Below are 23,190 nucleotides of genomic sequence, written 5' to 3' on the forward strand. Positions count from 1 at the left end.
ACTGGTGATAATATTAGCAAAAGAACGTTCTCCTGTGCTTCCAGACATGCCGAACTCCACATATTCTTGTACAATAAAAAGGGGATCGATTCCGTAAAAGATGAGATCAGTAAATGAAAATTAACTAAAATTTTATCTTTGTAAGATCGTCAATATTGTAACGATGTATTTTTAGAGTACACCAAATCAGTACAATAAACTATAATTTATTACTAAATATCCTTAACCGACCCAAACAAAAACATTCAACAACATCGAATATCACTTAATTTTATTAATAAAAGGATCGAAATTTAAAAAACATTACAAATTATAATTACATTCCATTGAAAACTAAAACAAAACACTCACACACACATCAAATGGAAAACAAAAGAATCAAAGAAAGGTCAGAAATTGGAAAGTTTTTTTTTTTTTTTTTTTTTTTTTTTTTTTTTTTTTTTTGTAATTTATTATTATTGTTATTATTTCATCATCTTCTCTGTTAGTGCCTGTTCCCATAAACCTGCAACAAACAAGAAGAAACAAACAAAATTCCTTCAAAATGGGGTTAAAGAAAAAAAACGTACCAATTTAAATTTGTTCAATACTCACTTCCTGCGATGCCACCGATCGACAATAGTTCAGATTTGTCAGCACCGAGCACGTCGACCCACATTCGCTGTCCTTCAGCGACACTGTCGACCGGTCCAGCTTCACCGCCCATGGAGGATACCCATAGTTCTTCGCGGCGGACCCCAAATGTGATGACGACCGCTGCATTCTCACCGCCCTTGGAATGTTCCTCCCCTCCACTGACGCCCGCCTTCGGCTCGGCTGCCTCTCAAGCGACTCTGGCCTAGCCTTTGGTGCGCTCTGCGACCGCACTTTCGCCTTCGACGATTCGGTGTTCGCCATGTAATTTGGGAACAATGGGTAATCGTAAGACAAAGATTCTGCATATTCCGATCTGGGAAATTCGAATGGGATGCGATTTGGGTCGGATTTCGCCATGGCGGAGAAGCATTGGGGACTACTTTGAGCTGTTCCGTAGGCGTAATCTTCGAAATGGCCGCTGAATGTTCTCGGGCTCATGTCGGTCATCGCTGACGGCGCCGGCGAGAGACGGTAGTTTTCTTGATTCGAATAGGTGTTAAGGCTGTAGCTATTGCGATTCTTTAGGGTTCCACCTAAATCCATCTCCACGATCTTTATATTCTCTTCCATTTCTCTGTCGATCTCCTACAAAAAAGGGGGAAAAAACAGAGTTGTACCAAATCGTTACAAATATGAAGAAAACAAGATCAAATTTTGATGGGGTTTGAAAATTACTTGATGGGTATGTCTTTGACGGCTTTCTTGGAAAGATTTTCGATGGGATGAGTGCCATGAGTGGGCAGTGGGCTGTGAATCTTCAGCCATTTTGATCCTCTGTGTTCGTGCTCTGGCCTGCGCCGTCACTAAAGCTTGCATACACCGCAGAGTTTCGGTGGCTCTTCGTCTCACCAAACGGCCTCTCACCATCGCCTGCAATTTCACCAACCCTTTCAAAGCACACAGCGCCTTTCTCGCCTGCATTTTCAATCACAAACACAATTTCTTCAGATTTCGATTTGGGCGATCGTCAATTCGAGTTTTGTGCATTTACCAGATAAGATCTGAAAACGGATTGGATTTTAATCGCAGCAGCTTCTTCAATTCTACCGTCTTTCCCATTCGACGCTACAGTCAAACGAATCACGACGGCAGCGGCTTGTGCAGCTGCAACTGCCGCCTCCGTCGCAGCAGCCATCGCCATAGCGTGTTTTTCCTGTTCCTTCTCCATATCAAACGTGGTATTCACAGATGAATTAACGGCGACGGCAACGGCGACATTCGATCCCAGCGTGTTCACGTCCTTTGCCGGTGAAGGTCGCCGGAAACTCCATCGCTTCTTCTCTTTGGGAGACGAAACCGGAATCGTTGAATTTCCAGAGGAAACAACAGAAACATGATTGGCGATTTGGGAATGTTCCTTGTCGAACTTCTTGCCGGAGAGGAAATTCTTGAGCCATTTTCCGGCCTTACCCATATCTTCTTGTTCTCTGAATCAACTAAAAATGGAGATCTCTCGCTTCGTTATCAGGTTTTGAGATGAAAATGGCGGCCTTCAGTTACATGTCGTGTTGTTTGTCAGTACTCACAAATTTACATGTGTTGAGAAACAGAGTGGTAAGCTCCCAGATTCTGGAATATATCGATGACCTTCTTCTTTTTGTATTTACCTTATCATATTGCTACTTTAATTAAATAATAAATATTAATTAATTAATTAATTATCCATTAATTTATACTATATTTGTGTTAATGGCAGATTTCCACATGCCTCGTTACATTAACATTATCTTCAATAATTTAGTGGCTTTCAAAGAATAAGATAAAAACAAATATATTTAGTGTTTTTGTAATTAATTAATTTTATACTAAATTATATCAAATATAAGATAAAAGTGGATTTTCACGTAAATTTAAAAAATAAGAAAATAAAATAAGAAGGTTCCTGGGGACCAAAAAGATAAGACTTTAAAAAGTATTATATATTTTTACGTAAATAAATAAAATTGTAAACAAAATAGGAAAAAATAGATAATATTATTTATTAAATGATTAAACAATAATTAGTTGGCACTCACATGGCCTGTTTGTAATAATGAGTGCTTCCCTTCGTTTCAACTTCCTGTTTTGCTTTTGGGAAGCACTTTGCCTTGTTTCATCTCCTTTATGAATACTCATTAATAATCAAACTATACTTTTAATTTATACAATAAGCTTTTAATACGCGTTACATTTTTTTTTATTAAGGAATGGAAAATTAAATTAAGTGGGTTATTCATAATATTAATTTTGATTAGAAATGTGAAAAGTAAAACTTAGGAAAAAATAATTGGTGTAGATTTGATTAATATGTTGTCTAAGTATGCTTAGGTGCTCTCCACATGGAGCTCATTTAAAAATTAAGCAAATAAATCTTTCCATGTGCAATATTAAATTAAAGCCATTAATTAGGGAATAGTTTTATTTATTTATTCATTTTATTAGGAGATATGAATACCGATAAGATAAGGAATCAATACAAGGAGAATAAGATTCGGATTACCTTGTTGATCGAATATCTCAAGGCAAGAACATTGTTTGAGATTTGAATCACTTCACAAGCAAGATCGATCATGTCTATCTTGAATGATTCTTGTTAATGAGATATCTCAACGCAAGAGCACTTGCTTGAGATTAAAATCACTCCACAAGCAAGATTGATTATGTTGAACTTGAATGATTCTACATGTAACCTAAACTACATAGAATTGCAGAGACTTTATATAGTTTTACAAGATACATGACTTTATATATTTTCCAAGTCTTTTTACAAATACAACATACATGACTTTATATAGTCTCAAAATGAAACTATTAGAGGCATTCCAAAAGTTGTATTAACCATTATGTAATTGTAGCCTAAAGTAAATAAAAAGTTTTAAAATACATTAATGAAATACAATAACTCTAAATTGTAATCCACCCAAAATTTATAACAGGAAACTTCATTATTCTTCAATATGACATGAATTGAAAAATATTTAATTTCTATTTGGGTTTTAATAATTTAAATTTGATTAATTTTGAAACATGATATATGTAGTTGTCTTACCATTTTGAGACATATAATTTTCAAACATGTTTGGAATATTGAAGTTGATGTTTATATATATATATAATAATTATTATTATTATTATTGAAAAAGGGGACATTTAATTGTTAATTTGTTATAGGATATAGGTAGAAATTGGGAGTGGGAGTTTTGTGGAGACTGTCGCGTCAGCATTGAATTCGATTGCTGTTGACGCTTTATCCTGTCGGATGTCGTTCACGTTCCCGTGTTTTTTCCCACTCGCCGCCCACCGCCACCTCAACCATCCATTTTTTTACTTACTTTCACGGGTTTCCGACCACCTAAACTTTACTTCTTTCTTTTAAATTTTAAATTTTAAATTATTATTATAATCATTTTAGCAATTACGTTATTTTTTAGAAAATAACTTTAAATGGTATAAAATTTTGTTAGGATTCACGACTCTCCACAATAATATGATGTTGTCTACTTTGAATATGAGCTCTTCCAACCTTGGTTTGAGCTCCCAAATAAAAGGCCCAAATAAATGGAGAAGGCTGCATTTTGGGCCGTAAGAATTCTGCAAGAAGGCCCAAATAAAAGAAACATCCCTAGTATCTAGATTTGCGGCAAAAAGGCTTGTTTGGTTTGAAGGAAAGGATTAAAAGAAAATATATTTTATAATTTTAAATACTAAAGAAAGAAAATTATATAAAATAGTTTTTTTTTTTTTTTTTTTTTTTTTTTTGTAAGTTTTCATTTAATTATTTTGAAAATATGAATTTAGTCCTTCGTAAGATTAAGATTATTATATAAATGGGTAAAATTGATAATAGGGGAAAAGTTAGGGACCATTTCCATAAATTGAGAAAGTAAAAGGAAGTGCAGAATATGTTACATTGTTTTGTTGGTTTAAGCTCCGGAAGCTTAAGATTAAAGCAAAAGAAACAAGAAAGTGGCACACAACAGACACACTAAAGACACACAGCAAAAACATAACATTTCTCCTTAAATTTCCCCAAAAACCTTAACCAACACTCAATCCGTTTAATTTCCTGTCTTTTATTTTCTCTCCCTTTTTGTCTTCCTCTTCTCAATCTCCGCCATGTCCCGGCCGTCCTCCCTCGCCCCTCTGGATTCCTCCTTGGAGTTCCTTTCGAGATCTTGGAGGGTTTCACCGTCGACCCATTTGGTTAATTCCCGGATTCCGGCCGGCACTCACGGCGGCGGGAATTGGGGTGATATTGTGTTGGAAGATTCCAGCAGCGACGCCGAGGGGTTCTTGGTGTTTATGAACCCATTTTCGTTTACTTCTTCTGAAACTTCCCAAATGGTCATGGACCGGATTTTGTCTCATTCGGTACTCTCCTAATTTCTTCTAAATTGAGAAATTTGTGTCGTTTTCTGAAAATCTCCGTGTGTTTGTGGTGCAGCAGGATGTGTCTCCTCGGACTTCCGGTCGGCTGTCGCATAGCAGCGGCCCACTTAACGCCGCCCACAGCGGCGGTTCATTAACCGACAGCCCACCTTTTTCTCCCTCGGAAATCGCCGACCTCGACTCCAAGGTTCCTCTTCCTGTCACTCTGTCTCGGTCGTAAATTAAATAAGTCCATTTTTAGATATAGTTTCTTCATTACATTACATTATTACAACAATTAAAACCAATAATATTATGTTTATAACAGTTTTTCAATTAACTAAATATGATTTAAAACTGTGGATTTCCGGGAAATTATAGTTGACCATGGAAACTTTGAAGAGACCTGGTCTTTAGGATTTAAGGTTCATCAAAATCAATGGTGGGTATCCGAGAATCAGGGAGTTTCCGGCGACCATTATTCAGATCAATTTCATTCGTTTCTACCATGGCGATGTCAATTCTTGATCAATTACTAACCAAAAGAACAGAGGAAAAAGGAAAAAAAAAAAACCCATTTCCCCTAAATTTCTCTAAATCATGAATCGCCATCATTCCATGCAGCTTTACCGATCCAACTATTCTTTCAATACCCATTTTCGGGCCACCGTGAATGGGTCCGGCACCGCCGCTGTTGGCGGCGGAAAGACGGTCGGGCGTTGGCTGAAGGAGCGCAAGGAGAGGAGGAAAGAGGAAAACAGAGTTCAGAATGCCCAGCTTCATGCTGCTATTTCTGTTGCAGGGGTGGCCGCTGCCATCGCCGCCATTGCTTCCGCCTCTGCGTCTTCCAACGGAGTAAACGACGGCGAAGATATTCATAAGACCGATATAGCTTTGGCCTCCGCCGCTACATTGGTCGCCGCTCAATGCGTGGAGGCTGCTGAAGCTATGGGAGCCGAACATGATCACCTCGCTTCTGTTATTAGCTCCGCCGTCAATGTCAAGTCCGCCGGCGACATTATGACGCTCACCGCCGCCGCTGCCACAGGTTGTATTGTCGTTTTCTTATTTTCGGCTATTGGGTTGCGTCCTACAAATTGTTTATCTTAAATTCCTTTATAACTTTTTAGAATTGAATCTAATTCTTCTTTGAATTTTGTTTTCTTCAAAATAATTCTTCACTTCTTTTGAATTCAAGAATAAATGTTGGGAGGAAATTTAAATTTAAAATATATATATATATATATATATATATATGTATGTATGTATATATATATATGTATGTATGTATATATATATATGTATGTATGTATATATATATGTATGTATGTATATATATATATATGTATGTATATATTTGGTTGAGAAGAGTCTATGGAATTAATTTAGGGAATCATCGTGAGCTTATGAATTTATAAGTAACCGTTTATACGCAAAATTTTGATAATATCGTAGAAAGTTGTGATTTTTAATATGTATATTAATAATACTTTGATATTATGACACTGTGGAATGGATATTGTAGCACTAAGAGGAGCAGCAACGCTGAAGTCACGGGCGACAAAGGACGTGTGGAATGCAGCGGAGAAAGGGATGGGAGGAGCATCGTCAAGCGGCGAGGGCTCCAGCCGTGGTAGCTTAATTAACAACATCATCGTAAATCAAAAGTTGAGTGGCGATCAGCTGCAACCTTGTGACTCAAAGCTTGACATAATTCAACCCGTATGCTATCGAGGATTGCTCGCCAATGGCTGCGAGCTTCTTAAACGGACTCGTAATGGTAACTTTTTATTGAAAATTGTTAGGAGTGAGTCTCCCATTTACTAATTAAGAAGATCATCATGAATTTATAAGAAGAGCTTACCCTCAAAATGAACAATATCATACTCTTACGAACAACATGAGTCTGTGATTCATACCATACCATTTCTCCATTCTTTTTCTTCCTTTTAATTAGCTTATTCATTTGCAGGCGATCTTCATTGGAAACTCGTCTCTGTTTATCTGAGTAGAACCAATCAGGTTTTTTTTTTTTTTTTTCTCATTATATTCATTAATATATATATATATATATTATATATATATATATTTAAATTGTTTTAAGTGTATGGGTTTCCATGATTGAACAGGTTGTGTTGAAGATGAAGAGCAGGCACGTGGCGGGAACCATAACCAAAAAGAAAAAGAGTGAGTTTTTATTTATTTTTTAATTTAATTATTTAATTATTTAATTATTTAATTATTTAATTAAATTGTCTTTCTTGGGGATTGATGAAAGGTAAAGGGCAGACGCAGCAAAGTTAGAAAAAATGGAAATGAATCATTTTACATAAGATTTAATTAAATTATATATAATAAAATAAAATAAAAACACCGATTAACTTTATGCTTTTTTTGGGTTTTATTTATGCAATATGTTCGTACAGATTTGGTGGTGGGTGTAGTAAAAGACATTCCGGCATGGGCAGGGCGGCACCTGCTGGAGGGCGGCGAGGACCGGCGGTACTTTGGGGTGAAGACATTGCTGCGAGGGGTGGTGGAATTCGAGTGCAGAAACCAAAGAGAGTATGATATGTGGACACAAGGAGTTGCCAAGCTGCTTCTAATGGCGGCTGAGAGGATTTGTAGGTTTTGAGAGATGCCGCCGCCGCCGCTGCCGCCAACGCCGCCGTTTGGTCGGTGACAAAAGTGGTGGATTTTGTTTGAATGGGTTTAGGGTTTTAGTCAAAAAGAACCAAATTTGTTGGTTTAGTTTCACTTAGGCTTCCCCTTTAGTGAGGCGTGGATGAAGGATTCACATTTTTAATATAATATCTCCTTAAAAGTATTCAAACTTACTTTTTTGTAATGTAATAAATTTTAAAAATTATCCTTAGTATTAATTTCTTTTAAAAATTATTTGTTATCCACCGTCAACAAAAATCATGAGGTTATAATCAAGGAAATGAATACTATCTCTATTGGAATGAGACGCATTTTGGAAAGCCCAAAGCAAAGTCACAAGAGGTTATGCTCATACCATTGTGGAGAGTTATGTTTAACTAACAAAAATTATTGTTATTTTCGAGTACCACCAAGAGGGAAAAGAAAACAAAATTGCAAGAAAAGATTTTGAGTCTTATTTAGCTCAATAGACTTTAATTAGGAGAGGGAACATTAAATCCGTTCTCTCGTATTACAACCCATAATATATCAAAATGCATCTATAAAATTTAATGAGATTTTGATAAACAAGGTGTAATTATGACAAAATTTTAATGAGATTTTGATAAACAAGGCACCGGTGGAACTGTAGATGTAGATTTTCCATCAGCATTTTGACAAAAAGATTTAGCTTCTTCGTCAGAAGTTGATATCGTAATGTTCACTTCTTCCATAATAATATTTGTGCAACGAGCTCGAGAACAGTCCAATGTAATTGCCTTTTCATTTGCTGATGTTCCATGAACGTTACGATATGTCACATCGCTCACTTTTATTTCCCTTCCCTACAAACAAACCAACATAAAAAGCAAATATAAAAATCTATGACAAATAATAATGAGAACGAGATGAAATTGACTTGTTGGGTACCTTATTTTTCCTTCCATATGCATAAGCTGTGTAATGTTGGTCGATAATGATCGGGTTTTTTACATTTTGGAGTGTTATTTTCTCGAATGTGATATTTTTTGCATATCCATATCCACCCTGTAATTACGATTAAAAAATATTTATTAACTTTATATGGTATATTAAATATTATTTATAAATAAATTAAAATGTATTATCACCTCCCAAGTCTTGATTCTAACTCCGTTTTGAGTGTCTTGTAAGATGCAATCACTTACATAGACATTTTCAACAACATTATAATCACCGTTTTTTCCTAAGCTCCCAATGCTTCAGTCAAATAAACACCATAAAATATATTAAAAAAATTAAAAATTTCATGAATATCAAACATGGAAAAAAAAAATGTAATTTTTACCTTATGCCGTGACCGGGGCCACAAGTGAGACCTATTATATCGATATTTGAAGATCCATCATTAATTGCAACACAATCATCACCTGCAATAGTGAACATTGAAGTCAATAAATAAAAACATAAAATTATGTACTTAATAATCATTGAGAATCTTAACATTAATTTGTTACCTGTGCCTATAAAAGAATCTTGAATACGAACATTTTTTGATCCAGAAATATCAATTCCATCCGTATTAGGACTCTCATCAGGAGCAGTAATATGAATATCTGAAATAATTACATCATTGCAACTATTTATGGACATATGATTTTTGCCACTATTAACATGCTTCGTTTTACTTAGATGAAGACGGTTGCAGTTGTGGAAAAATATTGCCTGCAAAATCATTTATAATAAATTTAAAACCCTTGGTAATAATAAAAAAAAGTAAAAAGGTTAAAAGAAAAAGAAAAAAAAAAGTTACCGTTGGTCGTTTGCAATGTTTATGACAATCTTGGTCCCACCAAGAAGAACCTTGGCCATCAAACCGTCCATCTCCTTCAACGGTGAGAGAATCTATGTCGTAAAATTGGATCCATTTATCAACACCATCACCGGACCATTCATCCTTGGTTGGAGCCATTACACTTCCACCAAGCTATAAAATCACAAAATAGTGTATAAATTTACCATAAATTTTTCAATTTCAATTTTATTAGAAATTGGGTTAGGTAAGCTACATCAAAATTGATTCGTTTGGACTTGCAAGGACCCTGGAATTTGAGAGGGTTCAACAGGAAAGTTTTTCCAGATGGTACACGTAACGTTGGGTTGTCTTCTGTTGATGCACATACATCATTCCATGCTTTCAAAAAAGCCTTGACATAGAGAAAGACAAATAAAACAAGTTATTACAAGTATAAAGAGAGAACCCCTCTTAAAAAAATCAACATTCAGATTAAACTACTTACTTCTGAATCATCTTTTTTGCCATTTCCATTTGCTCCATAATCAAGAACATTGAAATACGACGAAGTTGATTCCTTCAATGAGCTTAAAACAGCAATGGAAAAGAGGAAAACAAAGGAAACAAGCTTCATTTATGAGCTAAAATAGAGAATTTGGAGCGTTAAGAGATGAAAATACGAGAGAATTGGATGGTGAAGAATGAATGGATATGGCGAGTTTATATAGAGCGGAGAAATGGGAAATGTAAATTTTAATTTTAAAAAAGATATATTTTGGAAGAATGGAAAATTAGAAAAGGAAAATAATTGGGATTTGATTAAATTATGGGCTTGATAAAAGCAAATCTCATATATGGATCACTTATTAAATTTCTATAAAAAAAAGAAAAGAAAAGTTTAATATATATATAAATTATATTTATTTTAGGTAATTTTTTAAATAAATATAAATAAAATTTATTTCAGGTGATTAATGATGGGGATATTTGTTTTGAGAAATTAATAGTTTTTGTATGTATATGTATGGTAAGTGACTAAGAAAGTGAGACAATTGGTCCAAATTTGTAGAATTATAAACTTATTTTTTTGTATGAGATGCAACATTTTTGGTAATTTAATTATTATTTTTAGTATAATTAGTAATCTAATTAAGAGTAATAACAGTTTTTATTATTTAGTGGATACTGTTATTTGGTTAAAATCTGTGAATTTTGTTAAATTTTATTTTATTTATTAATTTACTATATTATATTTTTTATGCAACCGTTTTTCTTACCTACCAAATACTATAAAGGGAGGTATTATAAAAAGACAAAAAATAAAGCCCCAATACTAGGTATGTACGAAATTATATTATTTTTTTATTATTATATCTATCTTATTGACTTTGTCTACCGTCTTTTTGGCGTTGAGTTATGCTCTATCAGACGTGTTTTTTCTATAATTTTTTTTGGTTGGTTTCTCGATTAACCGGCTTCGAATGGTGCCAACCCATTTGCAACAATCTTGTTCAACGTCTTAGGATGACAAACAGTACGAATGATCTGCTAACTAAAATAAATTCATGTATAATTATGGAATTGGGTTATAGTTTAAACAAATGTCGTATTATTTGATTTAAAATTTATAAATAATTGTTCAAAACTAACCTTAAATAGAAATTTTTTTTCATTTGATTTCTAAGTTAAATAATCATATGTGTATTAATTAACTTCAAATTTATAAATAAATTAGTTTTTACTAAATTTCCATCACAATTACTTTAAATTAATTTTAGATTAAAGTTTTAATTTAGTTTTTAAATTCGAAAACCCAAAATCGACACCCGTAACTGGACCCACCGGTCTGCTCTCCGGTCCGGTCCAAGCTTCCACCAAATGGACCTGCGATTCTGGTATTCTATTTCCAACTATACCCTTTTCTTATATTCTTTCTTTGCACATTTATTTTATTAATGTAAAAAAGTCTCATTTATGGAAAGTCCATAAATATATGATATTCAAGCACAATAACTGTTACACGATTTTTTTTTTCTTTTTTTTTTTTTCCCTTTAAATATCGCCCAATAGAAAATAAAAAGGTGGGAAGAAAATACCAATGAATCTAGACAGGGTATTATCGTCTTTTTCGGGTGCAATGAATCGGTATATAGGTGCTTTGTTTTCGCCCGTTCACGCGTTGATCGGGATTTTTATTCTGAAGCAGAGGCCGAAGGTTGCAGTTGACGATGGCTGTTCCTGAAAAGGTAAATGTCTCTTTCTAATTCTTTGCATCGTTTCTTTCCATGTCTTTGATCCCCACAAATTCTACTGATCTTCATTTCCGTTGAGAGTTTTGGCTTCATTTCTGCCTCATTTGGGGATGGAGTAGATTTAGGGTCAATAGGCAATCGGCTTTGGATTTATGGAAAATTTTTGGATGATTTCTTCTTGAGATTTCGTTTTCTGTCCTGAAAATCTTGCTTGGTTTGTTCTTCTGCTAACTCCTAATATCAAGACGGTGCTGCCCTAGACTGAAACTTGCATTTACAGGATCCAAGAGAGGAAGTGATTCAGGCATGGTATATGGATGATAGTGACGAAGACCAGAGGCTTCCCCATCACCTTGAGCCCAAGCAGTATCTGTCCCTGCAACAACTGGATGGTAAGCCTTGCTAGTTGTACAGAGCTATGTGATTTCAGGTAGACTTATATCGTGTGAAATATGTTTACATTTTAGAACTTGGAGTTCTGAGCTGGAGACTAGACGCAGACATATATGAAACAGATGAGGAATTGATGAAGATACGTCGTGATCGTAATTACTCCTACATGGTAATAGCGTTTGAATTTTCCTTAGGGACAAGAACATGTTCTTATGCTTGAGAAAATTGGCTTGAAATCGATTTTGTCAGGACTTTTGTGAGGTCTGTCCAGAAAAGCTTCCTAATTATGAAGAGAAGATTAAAAGCTTCTATGAGGAACACCTTCACACCGATGAGGAGATCCGTTATTGTGTGTCAGGAAGTGGTAGGATTAGTTATATTTCTGATCTTCAATCATCCATATATGCAGCTTATAATCTTCATTTTCTTTAACGTGGGTGGATGAAGGTTATTTTGATGTTAGGGATCTGAATGACAAATGGATTCGCGTTTGGGTGAAGAAGGGAGCAATGATCGTGTTGCCTGTTGGAATTTATCATCGATTTACTCTTGATTCTGACAATTACATCAAGGTATACCAATAGAACAAGCTTCTAAGTTCCAACCCAATTACAATGTTTCTGATGAAGCAAATTTTTATAGGCTATGCGACTCTTTGTTGGTGATCCTGTGTGGACTCCTCACAACCGTCCCAACGATCATCTTCCCGCAAGGTATTGCCATTGCTTGGTTGGTTCGGTCATGAGCTTTTCTCTTGTGCCCCCTGCCATGAATTTGTCTCTGTTACTCATATCACTCTAACCTCTGTTGCTGCTCTGCAGGAAGGAGTATCTTAAATGTTTTGTGGAGAAGGAAGCTGGTAAGCAAGCCGTTGATGCTGCAGCATGAACTCTGAAAAGTTATTATCTGTATGGTTTGGTATGCATGTTCGTTTTCTTGGAGATGTCTGGCGCTATCAGGAACGACGAATGTCCAATGGTATAATATTGTTCGCTTTGAGAATAGACTTTTATGACTTTGCTTTTAGTTTTCTCAAGAGGCCTTCTTCCAATAAAGATAATGTCGTGATCTTCATTTTAATTAGTCAACGTGGGACGCTTGTCATGCTTGTCTTCCTTTAAATTAGTCAACGTGAGACTACTACGCTTGTCATGCTTGGCTAGAAATGACTCCATATGCGAATGTGCACTATTACAATAAAGAATTAAAGATTAATATTGGGGGCTATGGTGTGAGCAGGTTCCACATGAGTCCTTAGCTGGTACAAGAATAAAAAATAAAAAAGAAGGGAAAAACAGAAGTGTTAAGTGGTGTATTTAGTTACGCGTCATTGGCTGAGAAACAATGCCGCTTCAGGCGCCACCACGTGTCTCTCCCACCTTTACAGTCCTACACGTGTCTCTCCCACCTTTATTTTAATTTTTAATTACCTTTTAAATTTTAAATGACATTTTATTATATTATAAGAACAAATTTGTATTAAAAAAAAAAAAAGCTTAACTATTTATTTTAATTTTTTTTAGAAAAAAATATCTTTTGATTCTCATCATTCTTAAATAAAAAATGGTTGTTAGTTTAATTTTCATTTGTTTTTTTTAATTAATTTTAACTAATGTATAGAAAAACTAGTGAAGATTGATATTAGTTAATTCAAGATTAGAGAATGAAATGTTCAAAAACATAAAATTTAAATATTTTTGAAACTAAAAATCTAAATAAAAATTAAGTTGAAAATGAAATGTTCAAAAACAAAAATTAAAAGAAAATTAGACTTAAATCTATTGGCCTAAAGATTTTTTTTCTAAAAACTTTTTGTATTTATCAAACAGGTTTAGTCGGCAAATCAAACTCTACCAGATATTTCTCTTATAATATGTTTATTTTATATTAAAGATGACCCCACATGAAGATTCATTGGTCCACGTGTTCCTTTTCCAGAATTAAAAATTCCAAAAAGAAAAAAAAAATTATGACTTTCCCAAATGAGTAAGAAATATTCTTTAAGAGAGAGAAAAATATCTGTCACACCTTCCTTAATTAAATTCACGCCATTCTCAAAGGGGAAATGCCTCCCCTGTTTCTTTCCCCTGTTTCTATAATTAGCGCCGATTCGTTTCTCCTTTCAACACCTTCTCTCTCACACCTCGTCTCTTCAGTTCTTCACTTTTTCCTTCTCGACTGAATTTCAAAACGACCCAGATCATGAATTTTTCCCGCCAGGTGAAGGAGGAGTTTCCGGCGTCGAGTTCTTCCTTTTCCGGCGGAGTTTTGCCACCCACGGCGACGGCACCTCCTCCTCAGCCGATGGAGGGGCTTCACGAAGCAAGTCCGCCGCCATTTCTGACAAAAACATACGAAATTATCGAAGACACAGCCACCGATCATATTGTGTCTTGGAGCAGAGGCAACAATAGCTTCGTGGTTTGGGATCTTCAATCCTTTTCCTTAACCCTCCTTCCCAAATACTTCAAACACTGCAATTTCTCAAGCTTCGTTAGACAACTGAATACCTACGTAAGTCAATTTCAAATGGGTATTGTTTTAATTCAACCAAATCAAATTTGTTCTATGTTTTTTTCTGGTAGGGGTTTAGAAAGGTGGATCCGGACAAGTGGGAATTCGCTCACGAAAGCTTCTTGCGAGGGCAGAGACATCTTCTGAAGCTGATTCGAAGGAGAAAAGCTCTGCAACCGAACGTTTCTCAGCAAGCTCCAGACCCGTGTGTCGAGGTCGGACGGTTTGGGCTCGACGGCGATGTCAACCAGCTGCAGCGTGACAAACAGGTATTAATGGTGGAGATAGTGAAGCTAAGACAACAGCAGCAAACCATGAAAACGTACCTCCGAACAATGGAACGGCGGCTGAAAAAAACAGAGACAAAACAACAACTAATGATGAACTTCTTGGCAAGAGCAATTCAAACCCCAGATTTCATCCAACACTTAATCCATCAAAAACACAAGAACAGAGAATTAGAGGACGCCATCAACCGGAAGCGAAGAAGACACATCGACCAAGGACAGCCCCCCGTCGTGAACGACATCGACTCGGTCGCCATTGATGATCAAATGAACCAAAAAGATGAGAGTTTAGAGAAAGATGATGATTTGGATGAGAGGTTTTGGGAGAATTTGTTGAACAATGAAGATTGTTAAACAAACGCGACTAAGTTTAAAACATACCTATGATATCATGTTATAGGAACAACTCTCGTATGATATTGTCCACCTTGAGCACAAGCTCTCATAGCTTTGTCTTGAGCTTTCTAAAAGGCTTCATATAGACAGTATTACTTTGTTTATAAACATGATTATTCCTTAAATTAGGGATGGACTTAGAATCTTAAAATAATAATAATTTTTTTTAATTATTATTATATATATATATTCCAAACGGCCGAACTCCATGGGCCTCCAAACGTCCGACATTAATATGGGCCTACCGACAGCCCAACTTCTCATGTTATTCACGAATTTCCTTTCTTGTCTAATCACCATCCATCAAACCGTCAATATCGCTTCCCTCCAATTTATCGAGATCTCATCCGTTGATTTCCCAGCACTTACAAAGTCCATAAATAAGTGCAGTAGATACGCACACACATGATTATAGCTCAATCGATAAACCAATTTTATTAAATTTATGTATAATTCTAATTTTACTACCTAAATAAGCTTCCAATTTTTTTCCTTTTTTTATTTTGTATTTAATATATAATTGACTTTTTGAATATTAAACTCGAAACTGAAAATTTAAAAACTTGTCAAATACAAAGAATATTACAAATTTAGAGACTAAACTCGAAAGGAAACAAATTTAATTTATTTCTCCCCCAACTAAAATTAAAGTGACATTTTATGTTTGTTGACTTTTATGAATAATTGAGAAAAATCTAAATTATAAAGTTTTGTCCTTATTTGTGGGCCCCACGGAATCAGATTCTAAATTAATCCTGCGTAATTTAGAAAATATGTGGATAAATAAAATTAAATGGGAAATTAAAGGAACCACGACGAGGGCAATTCTGGAAATGGAGTAAATTTGTGTGACGTATCGACGTCGTAAAACCGATAGTACTATTTTTATTTTCTTATATTTTTCTTGTTTGTTCAGTTCTGAAAGCCTTCGATTGGAAGCTCCTCCGGTTTCTTTACCATTTCTCATTGTTCGTAACGAACGGGAAAGGATTATTGCGTTTGTTGATAACGAGTGTGATCGAGCGTCCTTGAGTTTCTTTATGTGTAATGCCGTCGGTGTGAATTTACTACGGCTTGAATTTGCTTGGTTTTGAATTCTGATCGGCATTGGCACCGTACTGAAGGAGTGAGTCGAGAATCTGAGCATCTAGGGTTTTTTATTTTGTTGCTTGGTGTTTAGATGGGGGCTGTACCTTCTACGCCGCGTCGGACCAACTCACGGCCGCAGGATACGGTGGAGTATCTAATCGGAACTTTTGTCGGAGAGGAGTCGTTTCCTATTTCCTCTGATTTCTGGCAGAAATTGATTGAGCTTCCTCTTAGCCTGCAATGGCCGACTGACTCCGTTCAACAAGCTTGCGAGCTTTTAGGTTGGTTATGCCTTCAATTTCTTTAAACATTTTAAGAGTAGGATTTCGCTTCCTTAAACTCTGTTGTACTATTGGTCTGGCTCAGAGGGAAGACTAGATGCCAAAGTGAATGTGATCTAGCTTCTTAATTAGTTAGATAGTTTATGTTAATGGACACGATTATGTGCCGCGTAAGATTCCATTAGGCCTTGATTAATGCGTAGGTGCCATGTTGGAGCTTTTATGTGCTATGGTTCAAACTGACAGATTCTAGTGCGCATGACATTTTTTGTTTTAATTAAGCAAATACTGAGTTCGTAGCAATTGGCTTTGTTTAAGGGTGGGCTGCGGCACTGGACATTATTGGGAAATTATTGTGAAAGGTTTTAGCAACCTAGTGCGTCTTTACATCTCTTAGGCTTTGCGTTACTTGTGCAGCAACAAACAACTACAAGACGAGGCATCTTGCAAAGATTTTAATCCACATGGCATGGTGCTTGCAAGAGTGCATTACGAACTCCGGAGCGTCATCCTTGACTTATGAGAAGGCAATTAACGCCGTTTATGTCTCATCCGTGTTCTTGAAGCACTTGATTGAAAATGCGAAAAGTGACAGGATTGAAGAGTTATGTCTGTCCTTAAACGATACCGACTCAGCATCAAAAGAATTCATAGGAGGTAAAGCTTGTTTAGGTGTCATACCTTCTTATTTATACACTGTAGGATGGGAGTTGATGATTTTACTAACTCGCTCTCCACATCATAAAATGTTCTCTTATATGCAAGTATGCGCTTAGAAAAGGTCACTACAATCTCATTGTTTCGGTTGATTCTGCATGTATGACGTTGGTTGAATTTGTATATCTGTTTGAGATTGTTTCTATTATTGAACTTCCATTGATTGTTTCTGTTGCTCAACCAGCACGTCTAGCTGTTTTAGCCGTATTTTCTAGTTCTCTTCGATATACTATAGGCTTCATTCTTCCTCCTTTTATATTTTGCAGATCAAAATGTTGAAGTTTTTGTAATGCACTCTGTTCTTAGCTTTATTGGTTCGGTTAATGTAAGGTAAAAGTGTTGGATTAATCCTTCCCCTCCCCTGATGGAGAAATATTTAGGATTTATTATTCTGATTGTATAGTGTTTTCTTAATAGCGACGAGAAATACCTCCTCCATGTTGAACTGCTTAACTTTATGCTGATTGCCATGTCAACTCAACTTCTCTCTGGTCCATCTCCGAGACCAAAGGATTTTAATCCGTTTATTGATGCCGCCATGGCTCAGGTAACTGGATTTTTAACTTAGTCGAAACTTCAAAATGTCGAAGTTTGTTGTGGCTAAGTTCTCATTGTAATTTTCAGGACAGTGCCTTGGTTATTGTGGTCATGCGAAAACTACTACTCAATTTTATAAGTCGGCCGAACCTACCTTTAAATAGTTCTTATCCCATATTTTATGATGCAAATCAGTCCGGTGTCTTTCAGAGAGTCAGTTCTGCGGCAGGTACGACACTTTTTCTTCCACTTTTTTGAGTGTTTGCCAGCAGACACTAAGTCGATAAGAATATCTTTAATGTCATTTTTAATGAATTTCATTCACTCGTGTCTTTGAAGCTGATTTTGTAGAGTATATGTGCAACGCTTGGTGTAATTTCTTGTCCAATTACTGGTTTTAGTTCTCTGATTTAGTTGTGTTAAAAAAATGTCATTTCTTAAGAGGCAGCTTTTGTCATATTTCGTCTTCAAGATCTATCGTTCACTACTTTTTGGTTCTTCATTAATGACAGTGAAACTGGACATCCAGGATTGGGTTTAATTGACTCTATCACATTGCTATGTCTAGTGTTTCTCTTGTTTTTTCTTGAATTAAGTTTCTAACATCCATATGCCCATGTCATCTTGTTGTCCCAACTCTTTAGTAGACGAGTTTTTTTCTTCTTTCATTCACAGAAAGATACTAAGCCTCTTTATCCGGTTTGGCATGTGGTTTATTGTATTTTTAGTTGTGAATGTGATTGTTGAGTGTGGGAGACAGTTTGAAGCTCCTGTTGCTGATATAAACCTCTGCTAACTTTTTTCCCTTTCTACAGCAAATTTCGTGTTAATGCCATTCAACTACCTTGTCAGTTCAACTTCCCAAGGCTCTGAGAGTCCATTGGCTGATTGCAGTCTAAACGTTCTTCTCATTCTCATTCATTATCGCAAGTGTATTGTTAGCAATGAATCTCTAGCAAGTTGTGATAATGTTAGCTTAGATTCTCTTTTGAAAGAGAATGCAACCTTTTATGATAATCCGTATTGCAAGGCCTTAGAAAATGCATCTGATGTTGAATGTAAGATATTAAGTTTTCTTTTCTACGTTGCTATTTCCTTCTCATGGTTTAGCCAGTTTATGCACGTTTGATGCTGGTTTATTATGCTTGTGGTTGCAGTTGATCGTGTTGATTCAGATGGTAATGCACATAATGGTCCCTTTGTGCGGTTACCATTTGCTTTGCTGTTTGATACTCTTGGAATGTATGTATTTTCTTTCTTCTTGAACAAACGTTGATAATAATGTTTAAAATCCACGTGTTATGTTTTATCCATTCAGGGCTCTAGTTGCTATACTCTATAATTGCATGGTTTTAAATTTTTTTAGTATCATTTTCAAGCTCACCTCCCCCTACCCCCCAGCCTTTTTCTACCCATTATTGTTGTGAACTATATTTCAGTTTAGTGAAAAATCTTGCAGTTTCTTGTTGCTTTGAGTATGGATTAATTATATTTCCCAGATCATAGATCATTTACTGTGCTGTAGTACCTGGTTAAGTTAGAATACGTGCATACTTTGCATCTTTGCATCGATATACTATTTTTCGGCGCAAAGGCTGATGACATGAGACAACCTTTTGCTTTGAGCCCTTAATAGGATATGTATCTGCAGGTGCTTGGCTGACGAGGGCTCTGTGCTTCTGCTCTACTCATTATTGCAAGGGAATTCTGATTTCTTGGAATATGTTTTGGTGCGAACTGATTTGGACACATTGGTAAGTTGCTGGAGTGCAAATTCCAATATCTTGGGGTACATCATACATGCATATTAATCAAGTGCAACGCTTTGGCTAGTGTGATTTAACTAAGATTACTTCGATCGATTGATGGGGATTCATTTGGATTAGTCATTTCTGTTTGTGACTTTATTCAAAATATTGTTGCGGTGTTAAGATTGTATAATGATTCCATATCCACTTCATGCAGTTATGTAACGACTGTTTCATACTTTGTCTTCTGTTTGATAATCTATAAACAGTTGATGCCAATTTTGGAGGCACTCTATAATGCTTCAACGAGGTCATCTAATCAAATCTACATGCTGCTGATTATACTTTTAATTCTTAGTCAGGATTCTTCATTCAATGCAAACATTCACAAACTGGTAAGGCTGATATACCCTCTTGCATGGTTTCTTGCTTATATGAGGTTCTCTTAATTTTTATTACATGTACAGATACTTCCTACGGTTCCTTGGTATAAGGAGCGTCTTCTTCATCAAACATCTCTTGGTTCTCTGGTGGTAATAATCTTGATCAGGACCGTACAGTTCAACCTATCTAAGTTGCGGGTATGACTTGACAAGCCCATCTGATTAAAGTATGATTGTAGTAATTACAACAAACGTTCTGTGTGGTTCCATGTACAGATGATATCGTTTTCACATGCCCTTTTTATCTAATTCCGAAGTCTTAAATGCTTGGGATAAAATTAAAAAAATATGTTAAATGCTTGTGGAGTGACAAATACCATGGGTTTGTATTTAAGCACGTAATATGTTGTATAACCTACTTGCGCGCAATATTTCAACAAACTATTCCTGGAATCTGTTCCCTGTCTTCTTCTTCATCTACTTCTCATTTTCTTAGTACATACACATAAATTATGTGACGTATATGGTAACTTTTTTACAGGATGTATATCTCCATACAACTTGTCTTGCGACATTAGCAAACATGGCTCCTCATGTCCACCGTTTGAGTTCATATGCATCTCAGAGGCTTGTCAGCCTTTTTGATATGCTTTCAAGAAAGTATGTCATTAATTCCTTCTGTTGGCTGATTTTGCCCTTATAATTCTTTTCCATGGCACCATACACAATTCCCTTTTAATCAGAGATGAGATGGCTTCCACTTTAATTTTTCTTATTTAAATGAATGAACTCTTATAACATTTTTTTTTGTGTTATGACCAACTTATGGACATCTATTCTCATGGGACGACTCTTGTATTATAGTTTGTCTTATGAGCTGCGTTCCTGCCACAACTTTGGGTGTAGGTATAACAGATCGGCAGAACTCAAAAACATTAAGGTAGACAATGCAAAAACCGACTACACAGAAATCAATTTCCCAGCAGATGATGCGGTAATTCATTAATAATTTGTAGGGTCATAACCAAATTCGTATATGGTTCTATGGATGGTTGCACAATATTTCATGTGTTACTGAGGTAGATTTTTTTTGTTGTAGCCCACTGAGATACATATTTATACCGACTTCTTGAGACTTGTCCTTGAAATTCTGAATGCTACTCTGTCTTATGCTCTACCACGGAATCCAGAGGTAACATCATAGAAGCTGATGGAAGATTCAATAATTGGTTTTGTATTTAGCTTTATTCTTATTAACTCACCTCTTTTGTTATGGAATCTGTACACTTCCGCAGTTTATATATGCAATAATGCACAGGCAGGAAGTATTTCAACCATTCAAGAATCACCCGCGATTTAATGAACTTCTTGAGAACATTTACACTGTATGCTTCTGAATATTTTATCGGAAGCCCCACAAGGACTATGCTTTAGAATTTGTTACAATTTTATTTTATTTTCTCCCCCATCCCTGTTTATATTTCAATTTGACTTACTACTTGTTAGGCTTTGTCCGTCAGTTGCAGGACTTATTTACTTGTTAAAACGGTGTAGGTATTAGATTTCTTCAATAGCCGCATAGATGCTCAAAGAATGGATGGTGATTGGTCAGTAGAGAAAGTGCTGCAGGTTATCATTAATAACTGCAGATCATGGCGTGGGGAAGGATTGAAGGTGAGAAGAAACCCAATGTTTAGCTGAATAGCCTCTTCCAAGTTTCACAAATGATTTTTGGAGATCACTTTCCTTACTGCTTTGATCTTCTATATGAGTTTACATTATTGTAGATGTTTACTCAATTACGTTTCACGTATGAGCAAGAGAGTCATCCCGAAGAGTTCTTCATTCCATATGTGTGGCAGCTTGTACTATCAACCTGGTATCTTTCCTTCATCCTCCTTCTTGGCAAAATCTATATATTTGAGAAATCCAAACAGAGTTGGTTGTCCCACATCATAATTCATGAAATTCCCATGTAGCCAGATTTTAAAATTAATTTTCTGCTTATAAATTCATTTTAGTAGTTGTTTTATTTTTGTGGAGTTTTGAATCCTCTTGGGAACATTTCATGTTGTTATCGTATCGACTTGTTAAATTTATTAAGTGAACATATCAGTTCTCTTAATTCATCAGATTTTCTTTTATTTCCTCGCTTTTCTTCAATCTAGTACATGTAGCTAATCTTTGGCTTCTCTTCTCTATATCCAACGTTTTCAGTGGATTCAACTTCAATGCTGGAGTCATAAATTTGTTTCCGGCCAATCTTCCTTCAGAAGTAAGTGTCTTCAGCTATATATAATTAACTTTTCTTCCTTCTCTTTTTTGAAAATTTGCCTGTTTAGCTTTCTGCCTGTGTAAATTTTAGCCAAGTTCAGCTGAACTTTCAACGTGTTTAAAACTGAACTACCAAAACAATAAAGGAAAAAACGAAGGGTTATATTAGGTGATGAACAAAATGGAAATATGCCTACAATTTAATTTACAGCGAGTTCTACTAGTGTGAGATTTAAGTATTGAATTGTATACTTGCGCACTTAATATCACAGAAAGAAGAGGATGAAGACACAACGGTAGATGATAAGCAACCAGATGGTGAGGCTCAGAAGTTGGCGATCTACATCGATCCTTAGCCAGATGTTAAGGTATGACAATACCTGCTATCCTCGGTAGAGATGTGGATAGTTCAAGGTGAATATGTATATAGATGAAAATAGGTGTGAAAACCGGTTGGGTTGGGTCGAGTCGGATTTTCAGCAAAGCCAATCCAACCCGACCAAGTATGGTTACAGAACCGACTGATCCGATGCTATTTAGGGTCGGGTCAGGCCTTATTTATTTATTATTTATTATTTATATATTTTATAATGAAATTCCTTCGTAATTCCAGATCGTTCTAATCTTTTTGATTATCTTGAAGGTGGAAAAAAAATTCACGGGATAAATATGACACCTTTGCAAAATAATTTGGAAGTAGAAAAAAAAAATAATGAACTTAGAAAGTAACAAAGAATAAGAAAAAAAAATATATGGTATGGAGGGTTGTGTATGAATTATTATAATGTCATTTTCCTCTGGTTAATATTGGATTCAGAGGTTAAAGTAGTTAGATAATTAAATTTATTATAACCTGTCACTTTTGGATTGACGAATAATTTGTCACTCTAATTAATATTTGATTGTGTTTACATAGTTG

The 23,190-nt window shown here is 35.5% G+C and overlaps 6 protein-coding genes across 7 annotated transcripts; 4 read left to right on the forward strand and 2 right to left on the reverse strand.

The window, feature by feature from the left end:
* Positions 1–244: 244 nt before the first annotated feature.
* On the reverse strand, positions 245–2,223 carry LOC111790487 (protein IQ-DOMAIN 19). The gene is made up of 4 exons (XM_023671406.2): positions 1,628–2,223; positions 1,312–1,551; positions 595–1,221; positions 245–505 (listed from the first exon to the last, which is right to left on the reverse strand). The coding sequence occupies exons 1-4, from the start codon at positions 2,048–2,050 to the stop codon at positions 485–487; spliced, it is 1,311 nt and encodes a 436-aa protein (XP_023527174.2). The 5' UTR covers positions 2,051–2,223; the 3' UTR covers positions 245–484.
* A 2,437-nt stretch (positions 2,224–4,660) lies between these two features.
* On the forward strand, positions 4,661–7,820 carry LOC111790484 (VAN3-binding protein). 2 transcript variants are annotated; one of them, XM_087122036.1, is made up of 7 exons: positions 4,661–4,986; positions 5,060–5,191; positions 5,608–6,031; positions 6,509–6,763; positions 6,956–7,005; positions 7,113–7,170; positions 7,410–7,820. In XM_087122036.1, exons 1-7 carry the CDS (start codon positions 4,732–4,734, stop codon positions 7,616–7,618), a joined length of 1,383 nt encoding a protein of 460 aa, XP_086978162.1. In that variant the 5' UTR covers positions 4,661–4,731; the 3' UTR covers positions 7,619–7,820. The 2 variants fall into 2 exon arrangements, with proteins under 2 accessions (XP_086978162.1, XP_086978163.1); XM_087122037.1 differs by having other exon boundaries at positions 5,063–5,191.
* A 417-nt stretch (positions 7,821–8,237) lies between these two features.
* On the reverse strand, positions 8,238–10,034 carry LOC111790292 (putative polygalacturonase At3g15720). Its single transcript, XM_087122200.1, has 8 exons — positions 9,906–10,034; positions 9,675–9,812; positions 9,419–9,592; positions 9,123–9,330; positions 8,954–9,035; positions 8,757–8,865; positions 8,557–8,673; positions 8,238–8,471 (listed from the first exon to the last, which is right to left on the reverse strand). The coding sequence occupies exons 1-8, from the start codon at positions 10,032–10,034 to the stop codon at positions 8,238–8,240; spliced, it is 1,191 nt and encodes a 396-aa protein (XP_086978326.1).
* Positions 10,035–11,488: 1,454 nt separating this feature from the next.
* LOC111790502 (acireductone dioxygenase 2) lies at positions 11,489–13,125 on the forward strand. Its single transcript, XM_023671422.2, has 7 exons — positions 11,489–11,646; positions 11,933–12,044; positions 12,120–12,214; positions 12,295–12,409; positions 12,493–12,617; positions 12,688–12,758; positions 12,867–13,125. Exons 1-7 carry the CDS (start codon positions 11,629–11,631, stop codon positions 12,931–12,933), a joined length of 603 nt encoding a protein of 200 aa, XP_023527190.2. The 5' UTR covers positions 11,489–11,628; the 3' UTR covers positions 12,934–13,125.
* Positions 13,126–14,037: 912 nt separating this feature from the next.
* On the forward strand, positions 14,038–15,252 carry LOC111790492 (heat stress transcription factor A-6b). The gene is made up of 2 exons (XM_023671411.2): positions 14,038–14,559; positions 14,631–15,252. The coding sequence occupies exons 1-2, from the start codon at positions 14,248–14,250 to the stop codon at positions 15,198–15,200; spliced, it is 882 nt and encodes a 293-aa protein (XP_023527179.2). The 5' UTR covers positions 14,038–14,247; the 3' UTR covers positions 15,201–15,252.
* An 873-nt stretch (positions 15,253–16,125) lies between these two features.
* Positions 16,126–22,850, forward strand: LOC111790472 (uncharacterized). Its single transcript, XM_023671382.2, has 18 exons — positions 16,126–16,612; positions 17,030–17,269; positions 17,596–17,659; positions 17,747–17,876; positions 17,954–18,095; positions 18,682–18,924; positions 19,024–19,108; positions 19,518–19,620; positions 19,884–20,009; positions 20,082–20,195; positions 20,539–20,657; positions 20,904–20,991; positions 21,097–21,189; positions 21,293–21,382; positions 21,552–21,671; positions 21,785–21,876; positions 22,215–22,272; positions 22,544–22,850. The coding sequence occupies exons 1-18, from the start codon at positions 16,423–16,425 to the stop codon at positions 22,625–22,627; spliced, it is 2,181 nt and encodes a 726-aa protein (XP_023527150.2). The 5' UTR covers positions 16,126–16,422; the 3' UTR covers positions 22,628–22,850.
* Positions 22,851–23,190: the final 340 nt, after the last annotated feature.

This window comes from Cucurbita pepo, chromosome 3 (assembly GCF_057944985.1).
Source record: "Cucurbita pepo subsp. pepo isolate OVF chromosome 3, ASM5794498v1, whole genome shotgun sequence".
Taxonomy (NCBI): Eukaryota; Viridiplantae; Streptophyta; class Magnoliopsida; order Cucurbitales; family Cucurbitaceae; genus Cucurbita; species Cucurbita pepo.

Coding starts and splice junctions, on each gene's coding strand:
- LOC111790487 (XM_023671406.2), bottom strand. CDS start 2,050: ATGGGTAAGGCCGGAAAATGGCTCAAGAATTTCCTCTCCGGCAAGAAG. Junction 1,552..1,627: donor CCGTTTTCAGATCTTATCTG/GTAAATGCACAA, acceptor TTGAAAATGCAG/GCGAGAAAGGCGCTGTGTGC. Junction 1,222..1,311: donor GTCAAAGACATACCCATCAA/GTAATTTTCAAA, acceptor CCTTTTTTGTAG/GAGATCGACAGAGAAATGGA.
- LOC111790502 (XM_023671422.2), top strand. Junction 12,618..12,687: donor ATTCTGACAATTACATCAAG/GTATACCAATAG, acceptor AAATTTTTATAG/GCTATGCGACTCTTTGTTGG. Junction 12,759..12,866: donor AACGATCATCTTCCCGCAAG/GTATTGCCATTG, acceptor GCTGCTCTGCAG/GAAGGAGTATCTTAAATGTT.
- LOC111790484 (XM_087122036.1), top strand. CDS start 4,732: ATGTCCCGGCCGTCCTCCCTCGCCCCTCTGGATTCCTCCTTGGAGTTC. Junction 4,987..5,059: donor ACCGGATTTTGTCTCATTCG/GTACTCTCCTAA, acceptor TTTGTGGTGCAG/CAGGATGTGTCTCCTCGGAC. Junction 7,006..7,112: donor ATCTGAGTAGAACCAATCAG/GTTTTTTTTTTT, acceptor ATGATTGAACAG/GTTGTGTTGAAGATGAAGAG.
- LOC111790292 (XM_087122200.1), bottom strand. CDS start 10,034: ATGAAGCTTGTTTCCTTTGTTTTCCTCTTTTCCATTGCTGTTTTAAGC. Junction 9,036..9,122: donor AGATTCTTTTATAGGCACAG/GTAACAAATTAA, acceptor TCACTATTGCAG/GTGATGATTGTGTTGCAATT. Junction 8,674..8,756: donor TTAGAATCAAGACTTGGGAG/GTGATAATACAT, acceptor TCGTAATTACAG/GGTGGATATGGATATGCAAA.
- LOC111790472 (XM_023671382.2), top strand. CDS start 16,423: ATGGGGGCTGTACCTTCTACGCCGCGTCGGACCAACTCACGGCCGCAG. Junction 17,270..17,595: donor ATCAAAAGAATTCATAGGAG/GTAAAGCTTGTT, acceptor TATATTTTGCAG/ATCAAAATGTTGAAGTTTTT. Junction 20,196..20,538: donor TCAACCTATCTAAGTTGCGG/GTATGACTTGAC, acceptor ACTTTTTTACAG/GATGTATATCTCCATACAAC.
- LOC111790492 (XM_023671411.2), top strand. CDS start 14,248: ATGAATTTTTCCCGCCAGGTGAAGGAGGAGTTTCCGGCGTCGAGTTCT. Junction 14,560..14,630: donor TTAGACAACTGAATACCTAC/GTAAGTCAATTT, acceptor TTTTTCTGGTAG/GGGTTTAGAAAGGTGGATCC.